The sequence below is a fragment of the Bombina bombina genome, chromosome 7, assembly GCF_027579735.1.
Source record: "Bombina bombina isolate aBomBom1 chromosome 7, aBomBom1.pri, whole genome shotgun sequence".
NCBI lineage: Eukaryota > Metazoa > Chordata > Amphibia > Anura > Bombinatoridae > Bombina > Bombina bombina.
Window position 1 is genome coordinate 505,616,572 of NC_069505.1, and position 27,481 is coordinate 505,644,052.

The following is a 27,481-nucleotide window of genomic DNA, read 5'->3' on the forward strand; positions in this document are numbered from 1 at the left end:
CAAGCCCAAGCGGGGGGCTGAAGACATCCATCCTCCGGCTGAAGTCTTGATCCAAGCGGGCAGAAGAGGACATCCGGACCGGCAAACATCTTCATCCAAGCCGCATCTTCTATGTTCTTCCATCCGATGACGACCGGCTGATCTTCAAGACCTCCACCGCGGATCCATCCTGATCGGAACAGCCAATAGAATGCGATCTCAATCTGATTGGCTGATTGGATCAGCCAATCGGATTGAACTTGAATCTGATTGGCTGATTCCATCAGCCAATCAGAATTTTCCTACCTTAATTCCGATTGGCTGATAGAATCCTATCAGCCAATCGGAATTCGAGGGACCCCATCTTGGATGACATCCCTTAAAGGAACCTTCATTCGTCGTCTAGTCGTCGGAAGAAGAGGATGGATCCGCGGTGGAGGTCTTGAAGATCAGCCGGTCGTCATTGGATGGAAGAACATAGAAGATGCGGCTTGGATGAAGATGTTTGCCGGTCCGGATGTCCTCTTCTGCCCGCTTGGATCAAGACTTCAGCCGGAGGATGGATGTCTTCAGCCCCCCGCTTGGGCTTGGATCAAGACATCGGAGCCTGGACGGATCGCTGATACCCGGTGTGGTGAAGATAAGGTAGGAAGATCTTCAGGGGCTTAGTGTTAGGTTTATTTAAGGGGGGTTTGGGTTAGATTATGGGTATGTGGGTGGTGGGTTGTAATGTTGGGGGGGGGGTATTGTATGTTTTTTTTCCAGGCAAAAGAGCTGAATTCTTTGGGGCATGCCCCGCAAATGGCCCTTTTAAGGGCTGGTAAGGTAAAAGAGCTTTTCAATTTGTATTTTAGAATAGGGTAGGGCATTTTTTTATTTTGGGGGGCTTTGTTATTTTATTAGGGGGCTTAGAGTAGATGTAATTAGTTTAAAATTGTTGTAATATTTTTCTAATGTTTGTAAATATTTTTTTATTTTTTGTAACTTAGTTCTTTTTTATTTTTTGTACTTTAGTTAGTTTATTTAATTGTATTTAATTGTAGGTATTGTATTTAATTAATTTATTGATAGTGTAGTGTTAGGTTTAATTGTAGATCATTGTAGGTAGTTTATTTAATTAATTTATTGATAGTGTAGTGTTAGGTTTAATTGTAACTTAGGTTAGGATTTATTTTACAGGTAATTTTGTAATTATTTTAACTAGGTAACTATTAAATAGTTATTAACTATTTAATAGCTATTGTACCTAGTTAATATAATTACAAAGTTGCCTGCAAATAAATATTAATCCTAAAATAGCTACAATATAATTATAATTTATATTGTAGCTATATTAGGGTTTTTTTTACATCTAAGTATTTAGATTTAAATAGGAATAATTTATTTAATAAGAGTTAATTTATTTCGTTAGATTTAAATTATATTTAACTTAGGGGGGTGTTAGTGTTAGGGTTAGACTTAGCTTTAGGGGTTAATACATTTATTAGAGTAGCGGTGAGATCCGGTCGGCAGATTAGGGGTTAATTATTGTAGGTAGGTGGTGGCGACGTTGGGGGCAGCAGATTAGGGGTTAATAAATATAATATAGAGGTCGGCGGTGTTAGGGGCAGCAGATTAGGGGTACATAGGGATAACTTAGGTTGCGGCGGTGTACGGAGCAGCAGATTAGGGGTTAATAATAATATGCAGGGGTCAGCGATAGCGGGGGCGGCAGATTAGGGGTTAATAAATAAAATATAGGGGTCGGCAGTATTAGGGGCAGCAGATTAGGGGTACATAGGGATAACGTAGGTGGCGGCGGTGTGCGGTCGGCAGATTAGGGGTTAAAACATTTTTGTGGGGGGACCTCGGTTTAGGGGTACATAGGTAGTTTATGGGTGTTAGTGTACTTTAGAGCACAGTAGTTAAGAGCTTTATAAACCGGCGTTAGCCCAGAAAGCTCTTAACTACTGACTTTTTTCTGCGGCTGGAGTTTTGTCGTTAGATTTCTGACGCTCACTTCAGCCAAGACTCTAAATACCAGCGTTAGAAAGATCCCATTGAAAAGATAGGATACGCAAATGGCGTAGGGGGATCTGCGGTATGGAAAAGTCGCGGCTGTAAAGTGAGCGTTAGACCCTTTCCTGACTGACTCTAAATACCAGCGGTAGCCCAAAACCAGCGTTAGGAGCCTCTAACGCTGGTTTTGACGGCTACCGCCAAACTCTAAATCTAGCCGTGAGTTAGGTAATCGAATGTTATTTCCGGTTTTCAAATTTTACTTTTGTTTTGGAATCGAAAATCCACATTCGAAATTTTGAATGTAAAATTTGAGTTCAATAGTTCATGTGGTAGGGAATTTTTCTATTTTGAATATTGCATAATTTGAATATTACATTTAAAGGGACATGAAACCCAAAAATGTTCTTTCATGATTCAGATAGAGAATACAATTTAAAAAAAAACTTTAGATTAACTTCTATTATCAAATAGAAATGTTTCTTTGTTCTCATGTTATTCTTTGTTGAAGAGATATGGTAGTGTGACATGTCTGAAGCACTATGACTGGAAATAGTGCTGCCATCTAGTGCTCATGCTGATGTATAACATTGTTGCAAAACTGCTGCCACATAGTGCTGCAGGCATGTGCACTCTACCATATCTCTTCAAAAAAGTTTAACATGAGAACAAAGCAAATTTGATAAAAGAAATTAATAGAAAACTTTTCTAAAATTGTATTCTCTATCTGAATCATGAAAGAAAATTTTAGGGGTTTATGTCCCTTTAATTTTTTTTTATTTTTTTATTCAAATATTGCATTATTATTGCAAAATCGAATTATTAGAAAATTTTGAATAGAATATTACATTTAAAAACAGCATTAAAAAAAATATTACATTAAACGGATGTTAGAATGTTGTACAAACATTCAAAATTCGAAACAAACTAATGTGTTACGATTTGTTTCATTTTTCCGAATGTTGCAAAATATTCACCCTAGTCATCAGGTCATATTGCTCCTACATGGAAATCCCTGGTTACTTATGTCTGCTATTTTTTCCCCAGATGTATAATGTCTATCCAAAAGTGGTTGGCAAGTTGCCAGGGCCGCACAACAAACTCTTCCACGCAGTCGATAGCATTCAGGAATTTATTACTGAAAGAATCAAACACCACAAGGAGACTTTAGATATGAGCTCTCCCAGAGATTTCATTGACTGTTTTCTCATCAAGATGGAGCAGGTGAGTCAAAGTAAACAAAGGACATCACACAAGTCAAGTAAAGCACATGTGAACCCTCTTCAGCAAAGTTACCCAAGATTCTATGATAGAAATATCAACAATGCTAAGGGGTTTCAAACTAATGGGGTTTATTTCGGTCTTTCTAATTGTGGGCCAGATTACAAGTTAAGCACAAACCATCACTTCCCGCGAAAGTGATATTAGCGCTCAACGGAATAATACCAGCCCATGCAAATGTACGCTGGTATTGCAAGTGAGGTGCAATACGTGCGCAGGCTTGGGTTCGCATTGCACGAAAGGATTGCGCTCACGAAAGCGCACTTCTATAGGCTCCAATGGGAGCCTCATTCTCATGCTGTCAGACACGGCACAGAACCTAGCGCAGTGAAGGGGGTAAGTAGTGCAGAGATGGGCTGCAAATATAAAAAGTATGTATATGAATATAATATATATGTATGTGTTAATATGTGTAATATGTGACAGGGAGAAGGCTGAGATACTAAACAAGTTCTTTTTCTTCAGTATACACAAGAGAGGAACCAATGGACGATACTTTGAAACAAACTAGAAAATGCAAGCCTGTAACATTAACGGGGTTATCTCTAGAGGATAACAGGAAAACAATGGATAATATTAAGATAAATAAAACTCCAGGCCCAGATGGAATACACCCAAGAAATTGACAGGAACTTAGCACTGTTATAGACAAACCTCTACTCTTAACCGCTTAACGACGCATGTCGTACAGGGTACGTCGCACACAACCTGGTCTTTAAAGACCAGCGACGTACCCTGTACGACATTAGGGTTTAAAGCGGCTAGAAGCGATCCTTATCGCTTCCAGCCGCTTTCCGGTTATTGCAGTGATGCCTCGACATCGAGGCATCCTGCAATAACTCTCCTTGGCCATCCGATGCAGAGAGAGCCACTCTGTGGCCCTCTCTGCACCGGACATCGATGGCCGGTATCGTTGGTGGGTGGGAGCCAGTCTGGGAGGCGGGTGGGCGGCCATCGATGGGCCGTGTGATGTGGAGGGGGGCGGGATCACCGGGGCGCACGCACGGGAGCCGGGAACAGATAGGGAGCGGGTGGGAAGCGCTACATTGCGGAAAAAATGTGAACAGAAAGTGGGGGAAAAAAAAAAAATAATAAAATGATCTAAGGGATTTCGGAGGGAGGGAGGTGGGGGGCAAGCTACACTACAGAAAAATTATAAAAAAAATACAAAAATATATTTTATTGTAAACTGGGTACTGGCAGACAGCTGCCAGTACCCAAGATGGCTAACAATACGTTAGAGGGGGAGGGTTAGAGAGGTGTTTGAGGGGGGGATCAGGGATGTTGGGGGCTAAGGGGGGATCCTAAACATTAGCATATGTAAATATGCAAAACAAAAATATATTTTTTTTTAATTACCTTTTATTTTAGTACTGGCAGACTTTCTGCCAGTACTTAAGATGGCGGGGACAATTGTGGGGTGGGGGAGGGAAGAGAGCTATTTGGGAGGGATCAGGGGGTGTGATATGTCAGGTGGGAGGCTGATCTCTACATTAAAGCTAAAATTAACCCTGCAAGCTCCCTACAAGCTCCCTAATTAACCCCTTCACTGCTGGGCATAATACACGTGTGGTGCGCAGCTGCATTTAGCGGCCTTCTAATTACCAAGAAGCAACGCCAAAGCCATATATGTCTGCTATTTCTGAACAAAGGTGGTCACAGAGAAGCTTTTACAACCATTTGTGCCATAATTGCACAAGCTGTTTGTAAATAATTTCAGTGAGAAACCTAAAATTTTAAAAAATGTAACGTTTTTTTTCATTTGATCTCATTTGGCGGTGAAATGGTGGCATGAAATATACCAAGATGAGCCTAGATCAATACTTGGGGTTGTCTACTACACTACACTAAAGCTAAAATTAACCATAGAAGCTCCCTACATGCTCCCTAATTAACCCCTTCACTGCTGGGCATAATACACGTGTGGTGCGCAGCGGTATTTAGCGGCCTTCTAATTACCAAAAAGCAATGCCAAAGCCATATAACTGCTATTTCTGAACAAAGGGGATCCCAGAGAAGTGTTTATAACCATTTATGCCATAATTGCACAAGTTGTTTGTAAATAATTTCAGTGAGAAACCTAAAGTTTGTGAAACAATTTGTGAAAAAGAGAACAATTTTTTTTATTTGATCTCATTTGGCGGTGAAAGGGTGGCATGAAATATACCAAAATGGGCCTAGATCAATACTTTGGGATGTCTGCTAAAAAAATATACATGTCAAGGGATATTCAGGGATTCCTGAAAGATATCAGTGTCCCAATGTAACTAGCGCTAATTTTGAAAAAAACAGAATTTATGCTTACCTGATAAATTACTTTCTCCAACGGTGTGTCCGGTCCACGGCGTCATCCTTACTTGTGGGATATTCTCTTCCCCAACAGGAAATGGCAAAGAGCCCAGCAAAGCTGGTCACATGATCCCTGTGGACCGGACACACCTATGTTGGAGAAAAGTGGTTTGGAAATAGCAAAGTGCTACTTTTATTTATTGCCCTCTAACTTGCAAAAAAAGCAAAGAACATGTAAACATTGGGTATTTCTAAACTCAGGACAAAATTTAGAAACTATTTAGCATGGGTGTTTTTTGGTGGTTGTAGATTTGTAACAGAGTTTGGGGGTCAAAGTTAGAAAAAGTGTGTTTTTTTCCATTTTTTCCTCATATTTTATAATTTTTTTATAGTAAATTATAAGATGATGAAAATAATGGTATCTCTAGAAAGTCAATTTAATGGCGAGAAAAACTGTATATAATATGTATGGGTACAGTAAATGAGTAAGAGGAAAATTACAGCTAAACACAAACACCGCAGAAATGTAAAAATAGCCCTGGTACTTAAGGGAAAGAAATTGAAAAATGGCCTTGTCCTTAAGGGGTTAATTTTTCAAGACTGATTATCCTAATCAGTCTTTAGCGGCCTTCTAATTACCAAAAAGCAACGCCAAAGCCATATAACTGCTGTTTCTGAACAAAGGGGATCCCAGAGAAGTGTTTACAACCATTTATGCCATAATTGCACAAGTTGTTTGTAAATAATTTCAGTGAGAAACCTAAAGTTTGTGAAACAATTTGTGAAAAAGTGAACAATTTTTTTTATTTGATCTCATTTGGCGGTGAAAGGGTGGCATGAAATATACCAAAATGGGCCTAGATCAATACTTTGGGATGTCTGCTAAAAAAAATATATACATGTCAAGGGATATTCAGGGATTCCTGAAAGATATCAGTGTCCCAATGTAACTAGCGCTAATTTTGAAAAAAAGTGGTTTGGAAATAGCAAAGTGCTACTTGTATTTATTGCCCTCTAACTTGCAAAAAAAGCAAAGAACATGTAAACATTGGGTATTTCTAAACTCAGGACAAAATTTAGAAACTATTTAGCATGGGTGTTTTTTGGTGGTTGTAGATTTGTAACAGAGTTTGGGGGTCAAAGTTAGAAAAAGTGTGTTTTTTTCCACTTTTTCCTCATATTTTATAATTTTTTTATAGTAAATTATAAGATATGATGAAAATAATGGTATCTCTAGAAAGTCCATTTAATGGCGAGAAAAACTGTATATAATATGTATGGGTACAGTAAATGAGTAAGAGGAAAATTACAGCTAAACACAAACACAGCAGAAATGTAAAAATAGCCCTGGTACTTAAGGGAAAGAAATTGAAAAATGGCCTTGTCCTTAAGGGGTTAATTTTTCAAGACTGATTATCCTCAGGCATAGGACCCCAGGATTGGCGTAAAGCTGATGTGGTGCCACTCTTCAAAAAGGGAAGCAGGGCTGATCCAGGAAGCTATAGACCAGTTAGTCTGACATCAATAGTGGGGAAGATACTTGAAGGGATTATAAGGGATTATATTAATGATCATATTTGTGTAAAAAAGATTATGAGTTCAAATCAGCATGTTTTAATGAGAAATAGATCATGTCAAACTAATCTAATTAGATTCTATGAGGAAGTAGGTAAAAATATAGATAAAGGGGAAGCATTTGATGTGATATACTTAGATTTTGCAAAGGCATTTGATACAGTGCTACATGAGAGATTAATGCACAAAATTAAGGGAGTGGGAATAGCTGAAAATGTTAGCTCATGGATAAATAACTGGATAAAAGAGAGGGAGCAACGAGAAGTAGTAAATGGATGATACTCAGATTGGACAAAGGTAATCAGTGGAGTCCCCCAGTTATCAGTACTGTGCCCTGTTCTCTTTAATATTTTTTATTAATGACTTAGAACAAGGATTAAATAGCGACATCTCTATTTTTGCAGATGATACAAAGTTGTTTAAGGTCATTAGGTCAGAGCAGGATGAACTTGCATTACAAGGGGATCTGCAAAAATTAGAAGAATGGGGAGGTAAATGGAAAATTAAATTTAATAAAGGAAAATGCAAAGTTCTACATTTTGAAAGTAAAAATAAGCAGGCAACCTATTATTTAAAGGGGACACAACTTAGCCAAACACAGGAGGAAAGGGATTTGGGAGTAGTAATAGATACCAAGCTAACGATGGGTGCACAATGCAGGGCAACGGCTTTTAAGGCTAATAAGATACTAGCATGTATTAAAAGAGGCATTGATTCAAGAGAGGAAAGCATAATTCTGTCAATATATAAAGCCCTGGTAAGACCTCACCTTGAGTATGAAGTGCAGTTCTGGTGACCGATATCAAAAAATATAATGCAGACCTAAAAAAAAGTTCAGAGAAGGGAAACAAATCCAATAAGGGGAATGGAGAATTTAAGCTATGAGGAGAGGTCTCTATAAAAAAGGCGCTTGAGAGGTGACATGATTACTCTATATAAATATGTTCAAGGACCATATACAGAGATGGCAGAAGCTCTGTTTATTCCAAGAAAATTGCTTGTGACAAGAGGTCACAATTTAAGGCTGGAGGAAAGAAGATTTAATCTCCTGCAATGTAAATGTTTTTTCACTGTGAGAGCAATCAAATTGTGGAACTCATTACCAAAGGAGGTAGTGAATGCCAATACATTAGATCAATTTAAAAATGGTTCGGATACATTTCTGGATAGAAACAGAATTCAGGAATAAAATTGCTTGTGTTAAAAGGGTCACCTTTTTAATGGGATTAATTTGCGTTCCACTTGTTATCTAGCCCTAAAGGTTTTAAAAAATCATTGCACAAACAGGTCCAGTATACCCATCATGTGCACATAGACACTTCATTCAGATTCTTCAGAAAGACCACTCTATCCAATTTCAAAACACATACATGGACTCCATTAACATATCTTGGTTTTCCATAACTAAGATCCATTATCGCTAATTCAGGGTGCCGTTGTGAGAAAAAAAGATTGAAGCGCCGCTGTTTCTAACTCCGAAAGATTGTAAATTGTTATGATAACAAAAAAAGGCTTTTCCATTTTTTGTCATTTTCATAGTAAAGGGTTAAAACAGCATGGCAGGACTATGCTATAACCGGGCTAAAAAAAACCTTAAAGCAACATAAAATACAATTTCCAAATTTACTTCTATTTATTTTGTTTTGTTCTCTTGATATTCTTTGTTTTAAAGCATACCTAGGTAGATTGGTGTCTGCTCATATATGCCTCATGGTATTGGTTAACCCAATGCACTCAACTTTGCATTGCTGCTTCTTCAACAAAGGGTAACAAGAGAATAAAGCAAATTTGATAGTAGAAGTATAGTGGAAAGTTGTTTAAAAACATAATTTATGTAAGAACTTACCTGATAAATTAATTCCTTTCATATTGGCAAGAGCCCATGAGCTAGTAACGTATGGGATATACAATCCTACCAGGAGGGGCAAAGTTTCCCAAACCTCAAAATGCCTATAAATACACCCCTCACCACACCCACAATTCAGTTTAACGAATAGCCAAGCAGTGGAGTGATAAAGAAAGGAGTAAAAAGCATCAGCAAAGGAATTTGGAAATAATTGTGCTTTATACAAAAAATCATAACCACCATAAAAAGGGTGGGCCTCATGGACTCTTGCCAATATGAAAGAGATGAATTTATCGGGTAAGTTCTTACATAAATTATGTTTTCTTTCATGTAATTGGCAAGAGTCCATCAGCTAGTGACGTATGGGATAGCAATACCCAAGATGTGGAACTCCACGCAAGAGTCACTAGGGAGGGAGGGAGAGATTAAAAATAAACGGCTAGATTTAGAGTTTGGCGGTAGCCGTCAAAACCAGCGTTAGAGGCTCCTAACGCTGGTTTTGGGCTACCGCTGGTTTTTAGAGTCAGTCATTAAAGGGTCTAACGCTCACTTTGCAGCCGTGACTTTTCCATACCGCAGATCCCCCTACGCCATTTGCGTATCCTATCTTTTCAATGGGATCTTTCTAACGCCGGTATTTAGAGTCGTGGCTGAAGTGAGCGTTAGAAATCTAACGACAAAACTCCAGCCGCAGAAAAAAAGTCAGTAGTTAAGAGCTTTCTGGGCTAACGCCGGTTTATATAGCTCTTAACTACTGTGCTCTAAAGTACACTAACACCCATAAACTACCTATGTACCCCTAAACCAAGGTCCCCCCACATCGCCGCCACTCTATTAAAAATTTTTAACCCCTAATCTGCCGCTCCGTACACGGCCGCCACCTACGTTATCCCTATGTACCCCTAATCTGCTGCCCCTAATACCGCCGACCCCTATATTATATTTATTAACCCCTAATCTGCCGCCCCCGCTATCGCTGACCCCTGCATATTATTATTAACCCCTAATCTGCCACTCCGTACACCGCCGCAACCTACGTTATACCTATGTACCCCTAATCTGCTGCCCCTAATACCGCCGACACCTACATAATATTTATTAACCCCTAATCTGCCGCCCCCGCTATTGCTGACACCTGCATATTTTTTTAACCCCTAATCTGCCGCTCCGTACACCGCCGCAACCTACATTATACCTATGTACCCCTAATCTGCTGCCCCTAATACAGCCGACCCCTATATTATATTTATTAACCCCTAATCTGCCGCCCCCATCGTCTCCTCCACCTACCTACAATAATTAACCCCTAATCTGCCGACCGGACCACACCACTACTATAATAAATGTATTAACCCCTAAAGCTAAGTCTAACCCTAACACTAACACCCCCCTAACTTAAATATAATTTAAATCTAACGAAATAAATTAACTCTTATTAAATAAATTATTCCTATTTAAAGCTAAATACTTACCTGTAAAATAAACCCTAATATAGCTACAATATAAATTATAATTATATTGTAGCTATTTTAGGATTAATATTTATTTTACAGGCAACTTTGTAATTATTTTAACCAGGTACAATAGCTATTAAATAGTTATTTACTATTTAATAGCTACCTAGTTAAAATAATTACAAAATGACCTGTAAAATAAATCCTAACCTAAGTTACAATTAAACCTAACACTACACTATCAAAAAATTAATTAAATACAATACCTACAATTATCTACAATTAAACCTAACACTACACTATCAATAAATTAATTAAATACAATACCTACAAATAAATACAATTAAATAAACTAACTAAAGTACAAAAAATAAAAAAATATTTACAAACATTAGAAAAATATTACAACAATTTTAAACTAATTACACCTACTCTAAGCCCCCTAATAAAATAACAAAGCCCCCCAAAATAAAAAAATGCCCTACCCTATTCTAAATTAAAAAAGTTCAAAGCTCTTTTATCTTACCAGCCCTGAAAAGGGCCATTTGCGGGGCATGCCCCAAAGAATTCAGCTCTTTTGCCTGTAAAAAAAACACATACAATACCCCCCCCAACATTACAACCCACCACCCACATACCCCTAATCTAACCCAAACCCCCCTTAAATAAACCTAACACTAAGCCCCTGAAGATCTCCCTACCTTGTATTCACCACACCGGGTTCACTGATCGGTCCAGAAGAGCCTCCAATGTCTTCATCCAAGCCCAAGCGGGGGCTAAAGAGTGACGTCCATCCTCCGGCTGAAGTCTTGATCCAAGCGGCAAATGAAGAAGTCCATCTTCGGGAAGAAATCTTCATCCTATCCAGGCAGAAGAGGACATCCGGACCGGCAAACATCTTCATCCAAGCCACATCTTCTATGTTGTTCCATCCGATGATGACCGGCTCAATCTTGAAGACCTCCACCGCGGATCCATCCTCTTCTTCCGACGACTAGACGACGAATGAAGGTTCCTTTAAGGGACGTCATCCAAGATGGCGTCCCTCGAATTCCGATTGGCTGATAGGATTCTATCAGCCAATCGGAATTTAGGTAGGAAAATTCTGATTGGCTGATGGAATCAGCCAATCAGATTCAAGTTCAATCCGATTGGCTGATCCAATCAGCCAATCAGATTGAGCTCGCATTCTATTGGCTGTTACAATCAGCCAATAGAAAGCGAGCTCAATCTGATTGGCTGATCGGATCAGCCAATCGGATTGAACTTGATTCTGATTGGCTGATTCCATCAGCCAATCAGAATTTTCCTATCAGCCAATCGGAATTCGAGGGACGCCATCTTGGATGACGTCCCTTAAAGGAACCTTCATTCGTCGTCTAGTCGTCGGAAGAAGAGGATGGATCCGCGGTGGAGGTCTTCAAGATGGAGCCGGTCGTCATCGGATGGAAGAACATAGAAGATGCCTCCTGGATGAAGATGTTTGCCGGTCCGGATGTCCTCTTCTGCCCGCTTGGATCAAGACTTCAACCGGAGGATGGATGTCTTCAGCCCCCCGCTTGGGCTTGGATCAAGACATCGGAGCCTGGACGGATCGCTGATACCCGGCGAGGTGAAGATAAGGTAGGAAGATCTTCAGGGGCTTAGTGTTAGGTTTATTTAAGGGGGGTTTGGGTTAGATTAGGGGTATGTGGGTGGTGGGTTGTAATGTTGGGGGGGGGTATTGTATGTTTTTTTTCCAGGCAAAAGAGCTGAATTCTTTGGGGCATGCCCCGCAAATGGCCCTTTTAAGGGCTGGTAAGGTAAAAGAGCTTTTCTATTTTAATTTTACAATAGGGTAGGGCATTTTTTTATTTTGAGGGTCTTTGTTATTTTATTAGGGGGCTTAGAGTAGGTGTAATTAGTTTAAAATTGTTGTAATATTTTTCTAATGTTTGTAAATATTTTTTTATTTTTTGTAACTTAGTTCTTTTTTATTTTTTGTACTTTAGTTAGTTTATTCCATTGTATTTATTTGTAGGTATTGTATTTAATTAATTTATTGATAGTGTAGTGTTAGGTTTAATTGTAGATAATTGTAGGTATTGTATTTAATTAATTTATTGATAGTGTAGTGTTAGGTTTAATTGTAACTTAGGTTAGGATTTTACAGGTCATTTTGTAATTATTTTAACTAGGTAGCTATTAAATAGTTATTAACTATTTAATAGCTATTGTACCTGGTTAAAATAATTACAAAGTTGCCTATAAAATAAATATTAATCCTAAAATAGCTACAATATAATTATAATTTATATTGTAGCTATATTAGGATTTATTTTACAGGTAAGTATTTAGCTTTAAATAGGAATAATTTATTTAATAAGAATTAATTTATTTCGTTAGATTTAAATTATATTTAATTTAGGGGGGTGTTAGTGTTAGGGTTAGACTTAGCTTTAGGGGTTAATACATTTATTAGAGTAGCGGTGCGGTCCGGTCGGCAGATTAGGGGTTAATTATTGTAGGTAGGTGGAGGCGACGTTGGGGGCGGCAGATTAGGGGTTAATAAATATAATATAGGGGTCGGCGGTGTTAGGGGCACCAGATTAGGGGTACATAGGGATAACATAGGTTGCGGCGGTGTACGGAGCGGCAGATTAGGGGTTAATAATAATATGCAGGGGTCAGCGATAGCGGGGGCGGCAGATTAGGGGTTAATAAATACAATATAGGGGTCGGCGGTGTTAGGGTGTTAGGGGCAGCAGATTAGGGGTTCATAGGGATAACATAGATTGCGGCGGTGTACGGAGCGGCAGATTAGAGGTTAATAATAATATGCAGGGGTCAGCGATAGCGGGAGCGGCAGATTAGGGGTTAATAAGTGTAAGGCTAGGGGTGTGTAGACTTGGGGTACATGTTAGGGTGTTAGGTGCAGACTTAGGAAGTGTTTCCCCATAGGAAACAATGGGGCTGCGTTAGGAGCTGAACGCTGCTTTTTTGCAGGTGTTAGGTTTTTTAGCTCAAACAGCCCCATTGTTTCCTATGGGGGAATCATGCACGAGCAAGTTTTTGAAGCTGGCCGCGTCCGTAAGCACCGCTGGTATCGAGAGTTGCAGTGGCGTTAAATATGCTCTACGCTCCCTTTTTGGAGCCGAACACAGCCCTTCTGTGAACTCTAAATACCAGCGGTATTTAAAAGGTGCGGGGAAAAAAAAGCATGCGTAGCTAACGCACCCCTTTGGCCGCAGAACTCTAAATCTAGCCGAAAGACAGCCAATTCCGCTGAAAAAAATTAATCCACAACCCAAATCATAAGTTTAATCTTATAATTGAAAAGAAAAAACTGAAATTATAAGCAGAAGAATCAAACTAAACAGCTGCCTGAAGATCCTTTTTACCAAAGACTGCTTCCAAAGAAGCAAAAACATCAAACTGGTAGAATTTAGTAAATGTATGCAAAGAAGACCAAGTTGCTGCTTTGCAAATCTGATCAACTGAAGCTTCATTCTTAAAAGCCCAAGAAGTGGAAACTGACCTAGTAGAATGAGCTGTAATTCTCTGAGGCGGGGATTTACCCGACTCCAAATAAGCTTGATGAATCAAAAGCTTTAACCAAGATGCCAAAGAAACGGCAGAAGCCTTCTGACCTTTCCTGGAACCAGAAAAGATAACAGACTAGAAGTCTTCCTGAAAACTTTCGTAACTTCAACATAATATTTCAGAGCTCTCACCACATCCAAAGAATGTAAAGATCTTTCCAAAGAATTCTTAGGATTAGGACACAAGAAAGGGACAACACTTTCTCTATTAATGTTGTTAGAATTCACAACCTTAGGTAAGAATTTAAATGAAGTCCACAAAACTGGCTTATCCTGATGAAAAATCAGAAAAGGAGATTCACAAGAGAGCGGATAATTCAGAAATATTGGTAATCTCGCCTCTTGAGATTTCCGAAACCCTTGTGCTGTCAGAGATCCCCAAACAGCTCCCCAACCTGAAAGACTCCCATCTGTTGTGATCACAGTCCAGGTTGGACGAATGAAAGAGGCCCCTAAAATTATACAATGGTGATCTAACCACCAAGTCAAAGAAATTCGAACATTGGGATTTAAGGATATTAACTGTGATATCCTTGTATAATCCCTGCACCATTGGTTCAGCATACAAAGCTGGAGAGGTCTCATATGAAAACGAGCAAAGGGGATCGCGTCCGATGCTGCAGTCATAAGACCTAAAACTTCCACGCACAAAGCTACTGAAGGGAATGACTGAGACTGAAGGTTCCAACAGGCTGCAACCAATTTCACGTCTCTAGTCTGTTATAGACAAAGTCATGGACACTGAATCTATCTGGAAACCTAAAAAGGTTACCTTTGTCTGAGGAATCAAATAACTTTTTGGTAAATTGATCCTCCAACCATGTCTTCAAAGAAACAACACTAGTTGATTTGTGTGAGATTCTGCAGAACGTAAAGACTGAGCGTGTACCAAGATATCGGCCAAATAAGGAAATACCGCAATACCCCGCTCTCTGATTACAGAGAGTACGGCACCTAGAACCTTTGAAAAGATTCTTGGAGCTGTCGCTAGGCCAAAAGGAAGAGCAATAAATTGGTTATGCTTGTCTAGAAAAGAGAATCTCAGGCACTGATAGTGATCTGGATGAATCGGAATATGAAGATATGCATCCTGTAAGTCTATTGTGGACATGTAATGCCCTTGCTGAACAAAAGGCAGAATAGTCCTTATAGTCACCATTTTGAAAGTTGGTACTCTTACATATCGATTCAAAATCTTTAGATCCATAACTGTTCTAAATGAATTTTCTTTCTTTGGGACAATGAATAGATTTGAATAAAACCTCAGATCCAGTTCCTGAAACGGAACTGGCATGATTACCCCTGATAACTCCAGGTTTGAAACACACTTCAGGAAAGCCTGAGCCTTTACTGGGTTTGCTGGAATGCGTGAGAGAAAAAATCTTCTCACAGGCGGTCTTACTCTGAATCATATTCTGTACCCCTGATAGACAATACTCTGAATCCAATGATTTTGGACCGAATTGATCCAAACATCTTTGAAAATTTTAATCTGCCCTCTACCAGCTGAGCTGGAATGAGGGCTGCACCTTCATGCGGACTTGTGGGCTGGTTTTTATCTCTTAAATGGCTTGGATTTATTCCAAATTTGAAGAAGGCTTCCAATTGGAAGCAGATTCCTTGGGGGAAGGATTAGGTTTCTGTTCCTTATTTTGTCGAAAGGAACGAAAACGGTTAGAAGCTTTAGATTTACCCTTAGGTCTTTTATCCTGAGGCAAAAAAACTCCCTTCCCCCAGTGACAGTTGAAATTATTGAATCCAACTGAGAACCAAATAATTTATTACCTTGGAAAGAAAGAGATAGCAATTTGGATTTAGAAGTTATATCACCATTCCAAGATTTGAGCCACAAAGCTCTTCTAGCTAAAATAGCTAAAGACATAGATCTGATACTTGTTGCGCTAAAGTTTCCAACCAAAAAGTTGAAGCAGCTGCAACATCAGCCAAAGAAATTGCAGGCCTAAGAAGATGTCCGGAATATAAATAAGCTTTCCTTAGATAAGATTCAAGTTTCCTATCTAAAGGATCTTTAAAAGAAGTACTATCTTCCGTTGGAATAGTAGTACGTTTAGCAAGAGTAGAGATAGCCCCATCAACTTTGGGGATCTTTCCTAAAACTCCAATCTAACTGCTGGCAAAGGATACAATTTTTTAAAACTTGAAGAAGGAATAAAATAAGTACCAGGCCTATTCCATTCTTTAGAAATCATATCAGAAGTAGCATCAAGAACTGGAAAAACCTCTAGAATAACCACAGGAGGTTTATAAACATAATTTAAACGTTTACTAGTTTTAATATCAAGAGGACTAGTTTCCTCCATATCTAATGTAATCAACACTTCTTTTAACAAAGAACGAATATACTCCATTTTGAATAATTAAGAGGATTTGACAGTGTCAATATCTGAGGCAGGATCTTCTGAATCAGATAGATCATCATCAGAGAAGGATAATTCAGTATGTTGCTGGTCATTTGCAATTTCTTCAACCTTATGAGAAGTTTTAAAAGACCTTTTACGTTTATTAGAAGGCGGAATGGCAGACAAAGCCTTCTGAATAGAATCAGAAATAAATTCTTTTAAATTTACAGGTATATCTTGTGCATTAGATGTTGAGGGAACAGCAACAGGTAATGAACTACTACTGATGGATACATTCTCTGCATGTAAAAGTTTATCATGACAACCATTACAAACCACAGCTGGAGGTAAGGGGGGTAGTTATCAACGTGTCTACTTTTCCTGCCTTCGCCGGCCCAATACGCCCGCCTAAGCTCGCCTCACATCGCCGCTGCGGACCTGCAAAAATTCGCCTAAGTTATCAAAAAAGCTGTCAAAAAGCCGTGCACCAAGTATGGGGCGATGAGCAGCGGACTGTGAGAGTTATCACTCATCCGATCTCGCTGCTCTTCGGCTTTTTTACAGCTTTCTTGCTAGCCTGTCACTAAGCACTCACACTAACTACACTGTTCTACCCCCTATACCGGCACCCCCGGAGCCCCCCGCAACTAAATAAAGTTACTAACCCCTAAACCGCCACTCCTAGACCACGCCGCAATTCTTATAAATGTATTAACCCCTAAACCGCCGCTCCTAAACCCTGCCGCAACTCTTATAAATGTATTAACCCCTAAACCGCCGCTCCCGGACACCGCTGCCACCTACATTATACCTAGTAACCCCTATCCTGCCCCCCCTATACCGTCGCCTTCTATAATAAAGTTATTAACCCCTATCCTGCTGATCCCGCACCTCGCTGCAACTAAATAAATAGTTTAACCCCTAAACCGCCGCTCCCTGACCCCGCCGCAACCTATATTAAATTTATTAACCCCTATCCTGCCCAACCCTACACAGTCGCCACCTATAATAAATTTATTAACCCCTATCCTGCCCCCCACTACACCGCCGCCACTGTAATAAAATTATTAACCCCTAAACCTAAGTCTTATTTTTATTTTACAGGCAAATTTCAATTTATTTTAACTAGGTACAATAGCTATTAAATAGTTATTAACTATTTAATAGCTTACCTAGCTAAAATAAAGAGAAATTAACCTGTAAAATAAAAACTAACCTAAGTTACAATTACACCTAACACTACACTATACTTAAATAAATTATTCCTATTTAAAACTAAATACTTACCTGTAAAATAAACCCCAAGATAGCTACAATGTAATTAATAATTACATTGTAGCTATTTTAGGATTTATATTTATTTTACAGGTAACTTTGTATTTATTTTAGCTAGTTAGAATAGTTATTAAATAGTTATTAACTATTTAATAACTACCTAGCTAAAAGAAATACAAAATTACCTGTAAAATAAATCCTAACCTAAGTTACAATTAAACCTAACACTACACTATCATTACATTAATTAAATAAATTAAATACAAATAACTACAATTAAATACAATTACATAAACTAACTAAAGTAAAAAAAATAAAAAAGCTAAGTTACAAAAAATAAAAAAATAAGTTACAAACATTTTAAAAATATTACAACAATTTTAAGCTACTTACACCTAATCTAAGCCCCCTAATAAAATAACAAACCCCCCCAAAATAAAAAAATGCCCTACCCTATTCTAAATTAAAAAAGTTCCGATCAGCCAATAGAATGCGAGCTCAATCTGATTGGCTGATTGGATCAGCCAATCGGATTGAACTTGAATCTGATTGGCTGATTCAATTAGCCAATAAGATTTTTCCTACCTTAATTCCGATTGGCTGATAGAATCCTATCAGCCAATCGGAATTGAAGGGACGCCATCTTGGATGACGTCCCTTAAAGGAGCCTTCATTCGTCGGTAGTCCGTCGGTAAAGAAGGATGTTCCGCGTCGGCGGGATGAAGATTGAAGATGCCGCTTGGAAGATGACATCGCCCGGATAGAAGACTTCTTCAGCGCCTCTTGGAAGATGACATCGCCCGGATGGAAGACTTCTTCAGCGCCGACTGGAGGATCACTTCATCGGATGGAAGATTTCTTCAGCGCCCCTTGGAGGATAATTTCTGCTGCTCCGGATGTCCTCTTCGGTTCCATCGCTGCTCGGCTGAGTGAAGACGACTCAAGGTAGGATGATCTTCAGGGGACTAGTGTTAGGTTATTTTAAGGGGGGTTTGGGTTAGATTAGGGGTATGTGGGTGGTGGGTTTTAATGTTGGGGGGGTTGTATTTTTCTTTTACAGGCAAAAGAGCTGAATTATTTGGGGCATGCCCCACAAAAGGCCTTTTTAAGGGCTGGTAAGGTAAAAGAGCTTTGAACTTTTTTAATTTAGAATAGGGTAGGGCATTTTTTTTATTTTGGGGGGGTTTGTTATTTTATTAGGGGGCTTAGATTAGGTGTAATTAGCTTAAAATTGTTGTAATATTTTTTAAATGTTTGTAACCTATTTTTTTTATTTTTTGTAACTTAGCTTTTTTTATTTTTTGTACTTTAGTTAGTTTATGTAATTGTATTTAATTGTAGTTATTTATAGTTAATTTATTTAATTTATTTAATGATAGTGTAGTGTTAGGTTTAATTGTAACTTAGGTTAGGATTTATTTTACAGGTAATTTTGTATTTCTTTTAGCTAGGTAGTTATTAAATAGTTAATAACTATTTAATAACTATTCTAACTAGCTAAAATAAATACAAAGTTACCTGTAATATAAATATAATTCCTAAAATAGCTACAATGTAATTATTAATTACATTGTAGCTATCTTAGGGTTTATTTTACAGGTAAGTATTTAGTTTTAAATAGGAATAATTTATTTAATGATAGTGTACAGTAGTGTTAGGTGTAATTGTAACTTAGGTTAGTTTTTATTTTACAGGTAAATTTCTCTTTATTTTAGCTAGGTAAGCTATTAAATAGTTAATAACTATTTAATAGCTATTGTACCTAGTTAAAATAAATTAAAAGTTACCTGTAAAATAAAAATAAATCCTAACATAGCTACAATGTAATTATTATTTATATTGTAGCTATATAAGGGTTGATTTTATAGGTAAGTATTTAGTTTTAAATAGGATTAATTTAGTTCATAATAGAAATATTATTTAGATTTATTTAATTAATATTTAAGTTAGGGGGGTGTGAGGGTTAGTGTTAGACGTAGGTTTAGGGGTTAATAAATTTATTACAGTGGCTGCGGTGTAGTGGGGGGCCGGATAGGGGTTAATAAATGTATTATAGGTGGGGACGGCGTAGGGTGGCAGATTAGGGGTTAATAAATTTAATATAGGTTGCGGCAGGGTCCGGGAGCGGCGGTTTAGGGGTTAAACTATTTATTTAGTTGCGGCGAGGTGCGGGATCAGCAGGATAGGGGTTAATAACTTTATTATAGAGGGCGGCGGTATAGGGGGGGCAGGATAGGGGTTACTATGTATAATGTAGGTGGCGGTGGGCTCAGGAAGCGGCGGTTTAGGGGTTAATACATTTATTATAGTTGCGGCGGGGTCAGGGAGTGGCGGTTTAGGGGTAAATATGTATAGAGTAGCTTGCGGTGGGCTCCGGGAGCGGCGGTTTAGGGGGTAATAACTTTATTTAGTTGCGGCGGTGTAGGGGGGACAGATTAGTGGTGTTTAGACTCGGGGTACATGTTAGGGTGTTAGGTGTAGACAGCTCCCATAGGAATCAATGGGATATCTGGCAGCAGCGAACTTGTACTTTCGCTATGGTCAGACTCCCATTGATTCCTATGGGATCCGCCGCTTCCAGGGTGGCGGTTTGAAAACCAGGTACGCTGGGCCGGAAAAGTGCCGAGCGTACCTGCTAGTTTTTTGATAACTAGCAAAAGTAGTCAGATTGTGCAGCACATCTGGAGTGACGTAAGAATCGATCTGTGTCGGACTGAGTCCGGCGGATCGAAGTTTACGTCACAAAATTCTACTTTTGCCGGTCTCTAGACTTTGATAACTAAGGCGAATCAGCCTCACCACAAATACGCTGCGGAATTCCAGCGTATTTGAGGTTGACGGCTTGATAACTAGGCCCCAAGGTCCCCACAAGTTTACAACAAATGCACTTAGCTTTGGTAGAACTGTTATCAGGCCGCAGGGTTCCATCAATGATTTCTGAGACAGGATCAGATTGAGACATCTTGCAAATGTAAGAGAAAAAAACAACATATAAAGCAAAATTATCAATTTCCTTATATGGCAGTTTCAGGAATGGGAAAAAATGCAAACAGAATAGCCCTCTGACATAGAAAAAAGGCAGAAGGCAAAAAGAAATGGGGTCTTAAATAATGAAAATATTTGGCGCCAAGTATGACGCACATCAAACATAAAAATATTTTTTGGCGCCAAAAATGTCCGGAAACGACACACTCGCATCATAGATGACACAACCTTGTGAAAGGACTCAGCGTTAACTAAGACGCCGGAAATTACGAATTTGCGTCAACAAACGTAATTTCGCGCAAAAAAAAATCTTGCTACAAAAATGACGCAATAAACTCTGGCATTTTGCGCCCTTGTGAGCCTAATTCTGCCCGCGAATTTAAAAGACAGTCAATTAGAAAAAGAGACTACAGTATACCCCAGGTAAGAAATAAATATGAAACTGACAGTCTGCAAAAGGAAATATACTGAAAACCTGAATCATGGCAAATATAAGTACAATACATATATTTAGAACTTTATATAAATACATAAAGTGCCAAACCATAGCTGAGAGTGTCTTAAGTAATGAAAACATACTTACCAAAGACACACATCCACATATAGCAGATAGCCAAACCAGTACTGAAACGGTATCAGTAGAGGTAATGGAATATCAGAGTATATCGTTGATCTGAATAAGGGAGGTAGGAGATGAATCTCTACGACCGATAACAGAGAACCTATGAAATAGACCCCCATGAGGAAAACCATTGCATTCAATAGGTGATACTCCCTTCACATCCCTCTGACATTCACTGTACTCTGAGAGGAATCGGGCTTCAAAAATGCTGAGAAGCGCATATCAACGTAGAAATCTTAGCACAAACTTACTTCACCACCTCCATAGGAGGCAAAACTGAATTGTGGGTGTGGTGAGGGGTGTATTTATAGGCATTTTGAGGTTTGGGAAACTTTGCCCCTCCTGGTAGGATTGTATATCCCATACGTCACTAGCTCATGGACTCGTGCCAATTACATAAAAAAAAATGTTTTCTCTTCTGAATCATGAAAGAAAATGTTTGTGTTTCATCTCCTTTTACATAAAAGATAGAAACAAAAAAGCGCATCCGGATTCAAGTGAGTTTATTAACAATAGCGGATATGACACACAAACAGAATTGCACTTACAATGTTTATGATAAAACTTGCATTTGGTTTATAGAGATGTGCAAGGCAATGCTGACCGGACCAAAGACCACAAGCCCTCCAAGTGAAGTCTGGACCCCCTCAGTCGACCGCCAATGCAGGTACTCTCAAAAAATCACCAAACAGATTGCAATATTAACCTCAACGCGTTTCCCCCGTTTACGAACGGGCTTTCTCAAGAGGACAGGTAGTTGAAACCTGTGTTAGCACTTAATAAATAGTAATGATAGACCAATCAAAGTTAAGTTGAACAAAGTATAACACCCCTTCTAAGTGATGTCAAGACTTAACCCTTTCACATCTGTTATACATGTGGAATAGCATTCTTAGATAAATTACAGAGCTATATACACATAAAATAGATAAAAATAAATGACATAAAGTTCATACATGATCGCAATTGCATTGATATTTTTTTAAGAATTTTGATTTAAACACATTTAAAAAGACTTAATAAGTGCCTTTTAAAATTATATCTTAAAAATGGTCCCTATGTATAAAAACACTATAATAAACATTAAAATATAATATTTTCTATATTATTTGAAAATTATGTATAAAAAAAGTGCATGATATTTCAATATGCTCCAGTGAATGTATAAGTAAGTAGGTCATATTTGGAGCACTGATTGATGGATTTACATATGTGCTGCCACATCAATATCAATGTTCATTCCCCTAGGTGTTAGACAGTTTATCTTGTATATCCAAAAGGTTTCTAATTTCCGCAATTTCAGCAGTCTATTTCTTTCTTTGGGAGACACCCAATCTATCACCTGTATGCGTAAACTACTAGGATCACAATTGTGTTCCTCCATAAAATGCCTCGGCACACTGTGTTTGGGATATTTTTCTTTAATATTATGGACATGTTCATATATTCTCCTTTTTATTTTTATTTTTGTGCGGCCTACATAATACAGGCCACACCCACACTCAAGAAGATAGACTACATATGTGGAATGACAGTTACTTCTAACTTTGATGTTAAACTTTTGTGTCTGATCAGAGTTCATAAATGTAGGAGAACTATTTATATGTTGACACATGACACATTTGGACCTGCCACATTTAAAGGTTCCTTTTTTACTTGTCAACCAACTAGAGTTGTTGTTACAATTTTCTGATCCTTTTTTCAGTTTACTCGGAGCCAGGATGTTTTTTAGATTTCTCCCTTTCTTGAATGTTATATCTGGGCCATTCCCTAATTGACTTCCTAGGAGGGGATCCGCTTTTAAAATAGACCAATGTTTATTAAGTATCTTCCTAATTTGTTTAGCTCCCTCATTATATGTTGTAATGAACCTAATAGGGGTCTCTCCTTGCTCCTTATCGTGTTGTTCTCTATTATCTTTCTTCTTATTTTTTATTAGTAATTCACTTCTATTCTTGAGCAGTGCTTTCTCTTTTGCATCTGTCAATAGTTTTTTATCATAACCTTTATGAATCAATTTGTTTTCTAAAATTTCGGATTCCAACTGAAATTTAGTTTCGTGAGTACAGTTCCTGCGCATACGCAGGAACTGACTGTACGGAATGTTTTGTTTCCAGCTTTTTTTATGTGCGCTGGAATAGTCTATATAACTATTTCTTTCAGTCTTTTTTCTGAAATTCGTGACTGCAATCTTATTGGATTCATCTTTATATAAAATCAGGTCCAGGAATTCAATGGATGCATCAGAATGATTGCCAGTAAATTTTAAATTATATTCATTATTATTGATATAAGCATAGAACTCCTGGATTTCTGTTTCATTGCCCTGCCATAGAATAATAATATCATCGATAAAGCGGCTATATTGTATAATATTTTTATCAAATATGTTTTTGGCCCATATGTACTGATTCTCAAAATGATTCATATAAAGGTTCGCGTATGAAGGTGCGAAAGTCGTCCCCATCGCCGCTTTATCGATGATATTATTATTCTATGGCAGGGCAATGAAACAGAAATCCAGGAGTTCTATGCTTATATCAATAATAATGAATATAATTTAAAATTTACTGGCAATCATTCTGATGCATCCATTGAATTCCTGGACCTGATTTTATATAAAGATGAATCCAATAAGATTGCAGTCACGAATTTCAGAAAAAAGACTGAAAGAAATAGTTATATAGACTATTCCAGCGCACATAAAAAAAAGCTGGAAACAAAACATTCCATACAGTCAGTTCCTGCGTATGCGCAGGAACTGTACTCACGAAACTAAATTTCAGTTGGAATCCGAAATTTTAGAAAACAAATTGATTCGTAAAGGTTATGATAAAAAACTATTGACAGATGCAAAAGAGAAAGCACTGCTCAAGAATAGAAGTGAATTACTAATAAAAAATAAGAAGAAAGATAATAGAGAACAACACGATAAGGAGCAAGGAGAGACCCCTATTAGGTTCATTACAACATATAATGAGGGAGCTAAACAAATTAGGAAGATACTTAATAAACATTGGTCTATTTTAAAAGCGGATCCCCTCCTAGGAAGTCAATTAGGGAATGGCCCAGATATAACATTCAAGAAAGGGAGAAATCTAAAAAACATCCTGGCTCCGAGTAAACTGAAAAAAGGATCAGAAAATTGTAACAACAACTCTAGTTGGTTGACAAGTAAAAAAGGAACCTTTAAATGTGGCAGGTCCAAATGTGTCATGTGTCAACATATAAATAGTTCTCCTACATTTATGAACTCTGATCAGACACAAAAGTTTAACATCAAAGTTAGAAGTAACTGTCATTCCACATATGTAGTCTATCTTCTTGAGTGTGGGTGTGGCCTGTATTATGTAGGCCGCACAAAAATAAAAATAAAAAGGAGAATATATGAACATGTCCATAATATTAAAGAAAAATATCCCAAACACAGTGTGCCGAGGCATTTTATGGAGGAACACAATTGTGATCCTAGTAGTTTACGCATACAGGTGATAGATTGGGTGTCTCCCAAAGAAAGAAATAGACTGCTGAAATTGCGGAAATTAGAAACCTTTTGGATATACAAGATAAACTGTCTAACACCTAGGGGAATGAACATTGATATTGATGTGGCAGCACATATGTAAATCCATCAATCAGTGCTCCAAATATGACCTACTTACTTATACATTCACTGGAGCATATTGAAATATCATGCACTTTTTTTATACATAATTTTCAAATAATATAGAAAATATTATATTTTAATGTTTATTATAGTGTTTTTATACATAGGGACCATTTTTAAGATATAATTTTAAAAGGCACTTATTAAGTCTTTTTAAATGTGTTTAAATCAAAATTCTTAAAAAAATATCAATGCAATTGCGATCATGTATGAACTTTATGTCATTTATTTTTATCTATTTTATGTGTATATAGCTCTGTAATTTATCTAAGAATGCTATTCCACATGTATAACAGATGTGAAAGGGTTAAGTCTTGACATCACTTAGAAGGGGTGTTATACTTTGTTCAACTTAACTTTGATTGGTCTATCATTACTATTTATTAAGTGCTAACACAGGTTTCAACTACCTGTCCTCTTGAGAAAGCCCGTTCGTAAACGGGGGAAACGCGTTGAGGTTAATATTGCAATCTGTTTGGTGATTTTTTGAGAGTACCTGCATTGGCGGTCGACTGAGGGGGTCCAGACTTCACTTGGAGGGCTTGTGGTCTTTGGTCCGGTCAGCATTGCCTTGCACATCTCTATAAACCAAATGCAAGTTTTATCATAAACATTGTAAGTGCAATTCTGTTTGTGTGTCATATCCGCTATTGTTAATAAACTCACTTGAATCCGGATGCGCTTTTTTGTTTCTATCTTTTATGTCAATCTTGTTGCTGGTGGAGTGTTTGAGATCTCCGCATCTGAAGAGCAGCATCGGATAGTGCCGCATATTGCGTGGCAGTGACGTCATCATTGGGCGTCTCAGAGGATCGTTGCAAGCGAGGACGCTAACACCGGAGCTCCTGTCTTGTGTTGGAGCCACAGTGGATCAGGCTATCTGACGGAAAAACTCTAGGGTACAGCATTGGAGCAAGCCTGCTATCTCCTTGGAGGACAGGCTGTGTATAACAGAGGTACTCTATTTGAACAATTGTGTTGATATTAACAGACTGCAACCACTGGCCTACATTGAGACTGTTATTTATTTATTAGTAGCCAGTATACAGGAGGTTGTAATTTTGAGGGCAGCCTATTTAGCGCGGAGTGTTTTTCTGTTTGTGTTTTCATCTCCTTTTAAGTACACTCGCCATACATTGTCGTTAAGGGGTTAATTAAGTATATATTTTTATTAAAAATGCAATGCGCATTCATTATTTATTTGAACAGCTTCTCTTGTAATTTACTAGAGAAACTGTGTTTTTCTCAACATCACAAAGGAGGATGAAGTGCAACTTGCATATAGGCAGTTCTGTTGACGCCACTACATGCTACAGAATGTTTGCTTACCGCATGGGACATGAAACCCATATTTTTTCATTTATAATTCAGATAGAACATACAATTTTAAGCAACTTTCAAATTTGCTTCCCTTATCAAATTTGCTTTATTGTCATGGCATCCTTTGTTGAAGGAGCAGCAATGCACTACTGGGAGCAGGCTGAGCAAGCCATTGACTAGAATCGTATATATGCAGCCATGAATCAGCAGCTAGCCCCCAGCTCGTGAGCCTACCTAGATATACTTTTCAACAAAGGATACAAAGCGAACAAAGAACATTAGATAATAGACGTAAATTTGAAAGTTAAAATTGTGTTCTCTATCTGAATCATGGAGGAACATTTTTGGGTTTTATATCCCTTTAAAGTTATTTACATCTGGCCTCTGACTGGCTGCAGCAAAGGAGGTATATTAAACATGCTCAAGAAGTTTTTAAAGATTGTGGATTGCTCTGGATTAGCAAAAACTCCTTCAAAACTCCCCCCCCCTGTACTTTCAGCCACATACAAGGTGGCCAAGTGGCCAAGTCTCACTGGGGGAATCTCCACATCTTTCATGATTCAGATCATACATAACAACATACAATTTTAAACAACTTTCCAGTTTACTTCTATTATCAAATTGTCTTTGTTTTCTTGTTATCCTTTTTTGAAAAGCTGGAAGCTACGCTCAGGAGTGTGCACATCTCTACAGCACTAGATGGCAACAATGTTATACGTTAGCAAGAGCACTAGATGGCAGCACTATTTCCTGTGATGTAATACTAATGTTATACATTAGCAAGAGCACTAGATGGCAGCACTATTTCCTGTCATGTAGTACTAATGTTATACATTAGCAAGAGCACTAGATGGCAGCACTATTTCCTGTCATGTAGTACTAATGTTATACATTAGCAAGAGCACTAGATGGTAGCACTATTTCCTGTTATGTAGTACTAATGTTATACATTAGCAAGAGCACTAGATGGCAGCACTATTTCCTATCATGTAGTACTAATGTTATACATTAGCAAGAGCACTAGATGGCAGCACTATTTCCTGTCATGTAATACTAATGTTATACATTAGCAAGAGCACTAGATGGCAGCACTATTTCCTGTCATGTAGTACTAATGTTATACATTAGCAAGAGCACTAGATGGCAACACTATTTCCTGTCATTTAGTACTAATGTTAGACATTAGCAAGAGCACTAGATGGCAACACTATTTCCTGTCATGTAGTACTAATGTTATACATTAACAATA

The 27,481-nt window shown here is 38.0% G+C and overlaps 1 protein-coding gene across 1 annotated transcript in view; it reads left to right on the plus strand.

Annotated features, from left to right (window-relative positions):
• LOC128666904 (cytochrome P450 2C18) overlaps positions 1-27,481 on the plus strand; it is a 241,981-nt gene that overhangs the window by 150,418 nt on the left and 64,082 nt on the right. The window contains exon 5 of the mRNA XM_053721717.1: positions 3,025-3,201. Coding sequence (XP_053577692.1) covers positions 3,025-3,201 — 177 coding nt within the window. The remainder of the gene's footprint in view (positions 1-3,024; positions 3,202-27,481) is intronic.